We start from the raw sequence: 9,972 nt of genomic DNA, 5'->3' as shown, positions 1-9,972 counted from the left end.
ATTAGAGAGAAAAAAGTGCACTTTTACATGAAGAAGAATCAGATTCTAGAATAAATGAGAACAAAAGTGTTGCTAAGAATCAGCTTGGTTGTCATAAAGTATGCATGTTCCAACCACTGACCTATTGTCCCTTTTTACCCAAGTTGTAACGGTGCGTTATAAGCAGCTCATTGTGCAGTGCGTAATCTAAATGTAATGAACTTATCCGCCCTGGCGCTCCGGTGCCGCCTGCTCCCCCTCCTCTCTGCCCAGCATCCTCCTCTAAGGGGAGGAGAAGGTTTGATCACTGCACTCTCACGCAACTGGTCAATCTTTAACTCCCGTGGAGTTGCATACTGGAACAAGCACGCAATGGCATAGGTTTTATCAGCACTGTCTAACTGTGGCTGGAAAAGGCTGGAATGACAAGAATTCCTGCCTTCACTTCAAACCTGGTGAGGAAATGTGGTAGAAAGTTGGAAAGTTGAAAGCATGTGGTCTAAATTGGTCTCCTTTATTATCAGTGCAACAAAAAAGGCTTCTTTCTTTAAGATATCTGGTTAACCAGACTGATACATGCGTCAGAAAAAAGTCTAACTGCTCACATCAAGACATGTGTGAAAGTGAACCAAAAAAAAAAACACAAAAAAACAATAAAAACAGCAAATGCATAAAAGATACAAAGCAGCCACTGCAAACTTTAAATACCCTGCAGAACAAGTGCATGATGATAAAGTTTGAACGCTCTTATCGCAGATCAGACACTGATTTGCAGCCCGCCTTTCACAGCTGTGTCTCGTGCGCACCCAGACTTGGAGAACGCGGCAGACACACTGTAACGCACGCGAAGTGTGTAATGTAAGGACCACACAGAGATACACCCATCAACCTTTTTTTTTTATCCTCCAAACTTCATTCACGTTTGAGCATTAAAGGGGAGCGGCGCAAAGTCGGAGGAGGGGGGATGATGTCACGCACAGCAGCCAATCAAATGGTGCAGCGCTCTATAAATTATACGTCCATGCCCCGTTGAAGACACCAGCAACATTTAGGACACCTTGAAGAAACTGTTTTGGTGCTGTTGGAAACACATCTGTGGGATTAGATCGTTCTCTCAATAAAAGGTAAGGTTGTTTTCTGCACACTGTAAGTTATTTCTAAGTATTGAGAAGATTCTGGAAAGCATAACTTTAGTATAAATTAGTTATATGCACATGCTTTGTGTAATTCTTGAGCTTAAATTTTATGAATTATGACTTAGACATCTAAGTGCCATAATGCATTATTTAAAATGATGCAAAGATCACCACTCTGCAGAAAATCTAGAGCCAAACACATGCCACCGTTTTCCATTAACTGTGTCATTTTGTTGCGCAACACGTCTTTCTTCTCTCTGTCAACGCTAATCTAATCCCCCCTCCTATTTAATTTACAGGTTGAACAGAAGAGTTGTCATCATGGCATTAATGATCCTACCATTCATTGGAGCACTCTCGATCTCCGAGGGTTTGATAGCCTTGGCAACGGTGTGTCTGGTCTACCTGACCCTGAAGCATTTCCGAAAACAGATCCCAGAGGGGCTTCAACAACTCCCCGGCCCAAGTTCACTTCCTGTCATCGGGAACCTGCTAGACATGGGCAGCAAGCCTTATCTAAGTCTTACTGAAATGAGCAAACGCTTTGGAGATGTGTTCCAGATTCAGATCGGCATGCGTCCAGTTGTTGTTCTGAGTGGTTATGAAACGGTTAAACAGGCTCTCACCAAACAGGGAGACGACTTCGCCGGCAGACCAGACCTATACAGCTTCCGCTTCATCAATGATGGCAAAAGTCTGGCCTTCAGCACTGACAAAGCCGGCGTTTGGCGGGCTCGCAGAAAGCTTGCCTACAGTGCACTGCGCTCTTTTTCCTCCCTGGAGGGAAAGCTCCCAGAGTACTCCTGTGTTCTGGAGGAACACATCTGCAAAGAGACCGACTATCTGATCAAGGAACTCCAAAAGGTCATGAAAACTGAAGGCAAATTTGACCCTTTCCGGTACATAGTTGTTTCTGTTGCCAACGTGATCTGTGGCATGTGCTTCGGCCGCCGCTATGACCACCATAACCAGGAACTGCTGAGTCTGGTAAACCTGGCCGAAGATTTTGTGTCGGTGACAGGCAGTGGCAACCCAGCTGACTTCATCCCTGCTCTGCAGTACCTGCCCAGCAAATCAATGAAGAAGTTTTTCAGCCTCAACGACCGCTTCAACAACTTTGTTCAAAAGATCGTCACTGAGCACTATGCCACCTTTGACAAGGTATTCCACACACTATATATTTTAACAAATTATTTAGCTTTTTTTTTATTTGAAGAGTTTTTTTTTATGAAATTGTCAATTCATTAACTTCCAGGACAACATCCGTGACATCACCGACTCCTTAATAGATCACTGCGAGGATCGGAAGCTTGATGAGAACTCCAACATCCAGATGTCAGATGAGAAAGTTGTTGGCATCGTCAATGACCTCTTTGGAGCTGGTAGGTTTCAAAACATCCAGATTATTTGGATCATATGTCCTCTTTATATAACACAGGCGTCCTCAAAACTCTTTTTGTCCATTTTGTTCCACTAGGTTTTGACACCATCTCTACTGCTCTGTCATGGGCTGTGATGTACCTTGTGGCGTATCCAGAGGTTGAGGAGAAGCTTTTTGAAGAAATAAGTAAGTTTGAGTCTTTTTTTTCTCTTTTTTTTATCTTGCATAACAATATATATATATTGAGCATTACTTCAATTAGTTTTTATGCTTTTTTTTTTGCTCCACCCTGATATTTAACCCACTTCTCTAATTTTTAGAGGAGAAAATCGGTCTGGATCGTACACCTACTCTCTCTGATAAAAACAACTTGCCTTTCCTGGAGTCTTTCATCCTGGAGCTGTTCCGTCATTCTTCATACCTGCCTTTCACAATCCCACACTGGTAAGTCTTTTTTTTTCTTCTAAATATCACCTGCAATCATTATCTGGCAATTAAATGCAGAGTATTTCAAAGTTTAACATAGGGAAAGGCTTTATGATGGACTGACACTTTATTTGTTTGTTGTTTTAGCTCTACAAAAGATACATCTCTGAACGGCTACTTCATCCCCAAAGATACTTGTGTCTTTATAAACCAGTGGCAGATTAACCACGACCCGTAAGTTTCTTTTGTATATTTTAGTCTTCAGTTTTGAACTCTAACATTTTAGACAGATTTTGATACCTGCAAAGAGAGAAACATGCTGAAATAATAACTCAGAAATCAATATAGATATATTGAATTAATAAACTGTTGCTTCTCAGAGAGCTGTGGAAAGACCCATCTTCGTTCATCCCGGAACGCTTCCTCAACGCTGACGGCACAGAGGTCAACAAGCTAGATGGAGAGAAAGTGTTGATTTTTGGCTTAGGAAGGAGGCGATGCATCGGCGAAGTTATCGCGCGAAATGAAGTCTTCCTCTTCCTGGCGATCATCATCCAGAAGCTGCACTTTTACAGGTTACCTGGAGAGCCCCTGGACATGACCCCAGAGTACGGCCTCACAATGAAACACAAACGCTGCTTCCTGGGAGTTACTATGAGAGCTAATGATGAGCAGTGAAGCTATTCGTTATTAAGAAATGAAGACTCTGAAGGTGGCTTTAGTTGACTGTGATACTATAGATTAAGAGTTACACTAAGTGTGAGTGAAAAATGTATTTTTCTAAGAATGTAGGACACTGGGTGACCTCTATCTATAGAGTTAACAGCATAGAAGCAAGTAAAAGAACTGGGTTTGATGCAGATTGTAAGAGCTGTCTACATTTGGGTCTATCTCTCTGTAGTTTGAAGCTCTTCATTACTGTACGTTGTCTCCGCTTCTAAATGAAGAAAAAGAAGATGCATATTTCTTTGCCATATTGTCCTGTAATCCTAGAGTTTCCCACGTAGAAGTGATTAAGCAGACAATAAGAGTTTTTCATCTTTTTGGATGAATGATCAGTTTTATATGCATTACTATGAAGGGCACTGCAATTTACATACTGTCAGAGAAGTACCTGAAGCAAACAGATACCACAGTATGATATCATTTATATTTTTAAGCTAATTACTGTCATTTCATTATACTGTAAAAGACAATCCCAAAGCTATATTTGTATCCCTAAATGTGATCATTTGTGCATGTGTGTCTGTATTTTCTTATAGGTCAATTTTATGATCCAAGCACTTGTTTATATTTGAGGTGAAATACTTGTCGGTGTCACAAAGAAAATTGATCAATCAGGGCATTTTCAAATGATTCTGGAAAAATAACATAATGCTGTATGTTTTTTTTTGTCTCTTATATATCATTTATTGTTTAAAAAGATGTAAGGGATGAAATTGTTCCATCAACAGAAATAAAACTAAATGCTGTACACATCATGCTGTTGTCTGTCTAAATTAAACAGGCATGTATTTGTTCAAACATAATGTAATAAGTGATGGGCATGTTTTCAATCCATTTATCAGTCATCAAATGGAGAAAATAACAAAACAAACCCATGTGGTTGAAAGAGGACGTGACGTAAAGTGCGGACGGATGATAACTTCCCCGTTGGTCCACCGAATGCAGCCTGCGCCATCTTTCTTATTAGTCGCCGCTGTCGGGTAGCGGCAGCCTTCATGCTTTGCGAGGAGAGCTCTCCATGCAAAGCATTATGGGATATATCTGCCTCTTCTGAGGCCTTTCTTTTCTTCTCATCCACTTCGCAGACACTTTTTCTCTTACAACTTTCGGCCGTTTTCAGAGAACCGCAGTTAAAAATTGAGCTTCAGTGACTGTCTGAAACCATAGCTCACCACAGATATATGCCTGAAAGTGTGCGTGTAACAAAAAGATAGCTGAGGGGGTCAACACACTGGCCCTACTGGGTCAGTCTGGCCTGGTTACAGAGAAGGTAACGTTGCTGTGCAGCACAAAAAAGCATTTTTTTTCCCTAAAAGGATGTAAATACCACATTTGTATTTATATTACTTTTGAACATTTTTCCCTACTACTCTGCACTTATTTTTGGGAGGTGTGGAATAAAAATCATAACCTGAAGATGTTGACATGCCCTCCATAATTTTTTGCATCATTTTGGATTCAAGTTTACTGTGTCAAGGCCCAAAACAGGGGCTGTTAGCAAGAACCCACGACAGATGGCCTTACGTAAATATATAACTAGAATGATTGACAACTAGAAGGACCACTTATTTAGGTGATCCACCCAGAAATAAAAGATCTTCCTGTATACCTTTAATATTAGTATTGTCAGCCCCCCTCTGGGCTGCATCTTAGTCTTTACAGCAGAAAAAAACCCCAGCACATCCTACCTAGAGGTTAGAAAAACAATTCAATCAGATTCAATCAGACACTTTTAAAAATGAATGCGTTGATTGCAGCAAAAAAAGAAAAAGTTATAGCAAAGAATTATAGCAAAGGCAGGTTCAATAATAGATCACATGGTCTTAGCAGGCTGTTTTGTAGAAATGTTGGAGAAAACAGTCAAACCAATAAAGCAGAATTTCTGTTGACCTGTTTTAGGCACAATTTACATAGTTTCACCAACTGACTACTGGCTACATTTTACAAATCCTACTTTTTGAAGCATAATTATGTTTGGAGATGATCAAAGCTTTCCTCAAAGTTTTTTTTTCTTCTAAATGGCAAAAACAATGAGTATACTAAGTGTCTGGGCCCCACCAGAGCTCTAATCCATGTAGTTTTTTGACCTATTAATGCTGCTTTTTGATTGTTTTCTCAAGTTGAATTTTCCGAGTCAGAAAAAGAACAAGAATGCGCCTTGAAGTTGGAAATACGAGGGGAAAAGTCAGAGGTCTTCAAGCAGCCCCCAGCTCCATTTCCACTGTTGCTGCTACGCAAATGCAGGGGCCCTCTAAAGTCTGCACCCTGTTAAAGGGCAAGGTTTTTAGGATGCTGGAAATTCACATGATAAATCATATCCATTTCCAATACTTAGTCCTAAATTTGGCACATAAATTAGAAGTTACCTGCTTTCAATTATAAATAACAGCATTATTTAACAGTAACTTGTTGTGGTTGAGTTCCCCTGTAATATCCTACTTGTAAAAACTACAATCTCCTTGGATACACTTTTTACCGATGTATAGAAAAATGCCATAATTCTCCACTATCATATTGTAATTGCTTTATCATTGAAGCTGCAACATTACCACATACAGTTATGGTTTTCCAACAATGTAGTGTAATATCACAGATATACTGTAAGTATGTTTCACTGTCTATTGCTGTGATCCTGTGATGTTGAAAAATATAATTCCTTTTTAAGTTCCAGCTTCTAAAAGACATCTGGAGGTTTTGAGTCAAAATTGAGGGGTATGTGGAACTGTTCATAATTTCATTCTGTTTCTTAAAAAATAAAAACAGTTTAATCTGAAGAAAATCAAGTCCAAATCCCTTTTAAGCTGCTTTTAAAAGGTTTTGTTTCATAGGAGCATTAAACAGGCTCCCTCAAGCTAGAAAGGGGTTTTTCATAGAAATAAACCGCCTTTGACCAGAATTATTCCTCCTTTATCCAGACATACAGATGTTTTATATTATGGAAGATTTTGTACCGCTGTCTTGACTGAAAACTTTGCACAATTACATATTTTTTGATCCTTGGCAACATATTTAAAATTTCTCACCAGTCTAAGCAAAGCAAACTACTGAAGACTTTATCTTAAGGGGAAAGATTTTAAGGAAGAATATGGCTGGTATGGTCAATGATCTGACAGTGCTTGAAATATTAAATAGTTTTAGATCATAGCATATTTTCTTATTACAGTTATTTTCTCATTAATGGGTATTTTCTGCAGATGAGTGTTTTTCCTTAGTGTGCATTAGGAATGAGGTGGAAAACACAAAACGGTGATTGAAGGGAGTGCTGCAGTGTCACAATAACCCATCAGCACAAATTCCATGCAGACTACCTTAAAGAACATCATGACTCAGCGCCACAGCTTTTTATTCTTATAAAAAGGTTTTTTTTCAGCCTCCGATACAGTATGGTTCAGTTTCACAACAGAATGCAAGTGAGTCCTTCACTACTGTGCACAGAATCCTAGTAACCTTTGTCACATTGGTTTCAACCAAATTTTATTGGGATTTTTTTTTGTGACGGTCCAACACAAAGTGGTTTTCAATTGTAAAGTTAAAGGAAAATGATGCAATGTTTTTTTTTATGTTTAGAAGTTAAAAATCAACTAATTGTAGCATGATCTCATTTTCCTCACCACTTTTTTACGTCCCTTTTAAAACCCTCATGGAAAAGCTGAGTGGCTGACAGCTTTATGTGTATAAAGACATAAAGTGCATCAAATTTCTTCAACAGCAATGATCAGAATTTTGGAAGTGAATTTCAATACTGTTTAAACATCAATTTCACCCTTTAAGGTAACCTTATTCTCAAGCTAAGTTTTTTGCTCTTTTAAACTTTTTTTTTATAAATAAAGAGATTTAGCTACAGTTGCTATTAGGCTTTTTGACAATTATCAAAGGAATGTTTTGAGCATTTTTATTTAGCTTTTTAAAAGGAATTTAAATTGTCTTCACTGCACCTGCTAAAAAGATTATGCTGACGTGAAATTGTACCTGTAAGAGAGAAAGAAAAACACAGAAGTGTTAAAAAAGTCAAAGTATTGCAAGAAAAGGCGAAGTGAATTGTTTGTTTTACGATATTTAGCCATGTCATATCAACTCCTGTTTTAGTCTCAATAAATGAGTGACATAAAGTAACAGGACTGCAGTTCAATGGTAGCCCCAGCCAAAACATGCTGCCATTGTGTAATTGTTTACATTGAACTTTAGACTGTGCAGCGGAGGGAAGCTTGGACTGCTGCCCTTAATGTTAGACTGTAGTGTCAAACTGTCATGAAGCAATCACTAGTAAAAGGAGAGTTTGAATTTTCCCGGCAGTCTCTGTTAATAAACTCCTGAACCTTTTCGAAACCTTTTTAAACAGAAAAATTTAACAAAACGAGATCAATTCCAACCCAGGCTGTGGATGCACACAGCCATAGAGCTAAAAACTGTAGCTTCCTGATTAAATCATCTCAGAGCAGTATTTCCTGTAGTCTACATCGGTCTGCAGGAAGTCTGAGTGGACAGTTTCTGTGGCCTGACCAGCAGTATGTTAAACGGGGTTTACTCTGGCATGTCCCAACACCAAACAATAGATGAGTAACAGCAGCTGAGACACATTATCTGAAGCCAAATGAATCTTTTGTGCCTTATAATCAAAACTTACACAATATTAAAAAAAATCCAGTGTGTGTTTGCAACTGTGTGTCTGTTATCACTGTGGTTCATATTGAGAAATATGAGCTTGGGACTGAACAATGACCTCCCCACCATAAGATTCCCATAGCGTGCTAAAAGCTTGTACCACAGTTCCTCTTTACAGTATGTGTGTGACTAAAATCAATAAACAGTCCCCCTCCCTCTCGGTGTCTGCTCCTAAAGCCTGGCTTTCGTGCCGCCGTGCCCTCCTGTCCTCTCTCTCCATATCTCCCTGGCCTCAGTCACTGTTGGCCCGCACAGGAAACCTACACCCCCTCCCCGACAGGAAGCCACGTTGTCCCAGTGTGCTCGGAAGGCCAAAGTGATATCAATTGTGGAAGCAATGTTTACCTTTCGAGTTTTTATTTTAATCTCTTGTTCTCAGGCTGGTGGCCAGGGAGCTAATGCCCAAATTGCATGGGGCCAAAGTGCTGAGTGGCTTGGGCAGGGCCGGTCCTTTCACACGCAATGCCATGCTCCCAAGAAGCCCCCGGCCACAAAGAAGGAGGGGGTGTGTGGATTGTTGCTAGTACAGCATCAGAGATTCCAGGAATGGTTTCTAAACATCGGCCATTGATCTCTTTGAGAGAACTGAATGGGAGTTTGGAAACTGGCTGCCTTTTTGGATGATCTAAAGGGCCACTGAGGCAGAGGCAAATTCCACCAGACGGGCAAGAACCTGTGCTTTGGTCGGGCCGACAGCACGCCGTCCATAGAAAACGCGCTTTCATAACTTGGATACTGGCTTTGTGTATGAAGTAAAAAAACATTGCATGGCTGGAGTTTTTCTCCTACTTTAGACGATACATTCCTTCTAAATTCATTTTTTTACACATTCATGCTTTTGGCATAACAGCTGTTTTTATGAGTCAATAACATAACAGAGGGGCAATAAGGGGCATCCATCATTTTGGGAGCTACAATAGAGCAGTTAGTGCTGCCGCCTTGCAGTAAGTAGGCCCTGGGTGTGCATCCTGGCCTGGGGGCTTCAAGTAGCCATGTTTTCTCCATGCATGTGTTCTCTCCAATTACTGCTGTTTCCTTTTCAGTCTATAGAGATTAGCGTTAGATTATTAGATTCTTTAAATTGCTGGTGAGACTTGAGAATTGGTGTGTTTGTGTGGTCTGATGTGTACTACAGCATAAGAACAATTTTCCTTCCTGCACTGTGAGGACTCACAGATTAGACAGACATAAATCAGCTATTAACAGATATATCCCCCCCCTTATATTGATACCCATAAATCAGTTCTGGTGCTGTGAACTTCTTCCAGTTAACCTGTCTGTCATTTAATCTCAGTGTTGATAGAGCTGCTCTTTCAAAGGTTTTTGTTGTGCAGTGGCAAGGAGAAAAAACCACACCACATAGCTGTGGGGAAAAGGTTAAATCAATATGTTAATGTCAAATATCCCTAAGTTGAAACATGTCACAAAAATTGTTAAATTCTATGGTGCTTAATTCTAAGATAACTGTCAATGAAAACATATGGGTTTGAATTTTTTAATGTAGGTCAATAAACACAAATACATTTGAGGTTTGCATTCGTTCTTTACTGTCAACTCAAACAAACATGACATAAGGTGTTTCATCTGTGAGAATATAAATATAGAAGTGACAAGAACTACATGTTGAAATCACATATTTATATATATATATATATATATATA

At 39.5% G+C, this 9,972-nt stretch overlaps 1 protein-coding gene across 1 annotated transcript; it reads left to right on the top strand.

Annotated features, from left to right (window-relative positions):
• The first annotated feature begins 945 nt into the window (after positions 1-945).
• Positions 946-4,393, top strand: LOC107089910 (cytochrome P450 1A1-like). The gene is made up of 7 exons (XM_015382969.1): positions 946-1,103; positions 1,415-2,276; positions 2,371-2,497; positions 2,593-2,682; positions 2,817-2,940; positions 3,070-3,156; positions 3,303-4,393. Exons 2-7 carry the CDS (start codon positions 1,437-1,439, stop codon positions 3,598-3,600), a joined length of 1,566 nt encoding a protein of 521 aa, XP_015238455.1. The 5' UTR covers positions 946-1,103; positions 1,415-1,436; the 3' UTR covers positions 3,601-4,393.
• The last annotated feature ends 5,579 nt before the right edge of the window (positions 4,394-9,972 follow it).

This window comes from Cyprinodon variegatus, unplaced genomic scaffold (genome assembly GCF_000732505.1).
Source record: "Cyprinodon variegatus isolate N-32 unplaced genomic scaffold, C_variegatus-1.0 Scaffold271, whole genome shotgun sequence".
Taxonomy (NCBI): domain Eukaryota; kingdom Metazoa; phylum Chordata; class Actinopteri; order Cyprinodontiformes; family Cyprinodontidae; genus Cyprinodon; species Cyprinodon variegatus.
The sequence above is the reverse complement of the archived record's forward strand: the minus strand, read 5'-3'. Positions and strand labels throughout refer to the sequence as shown.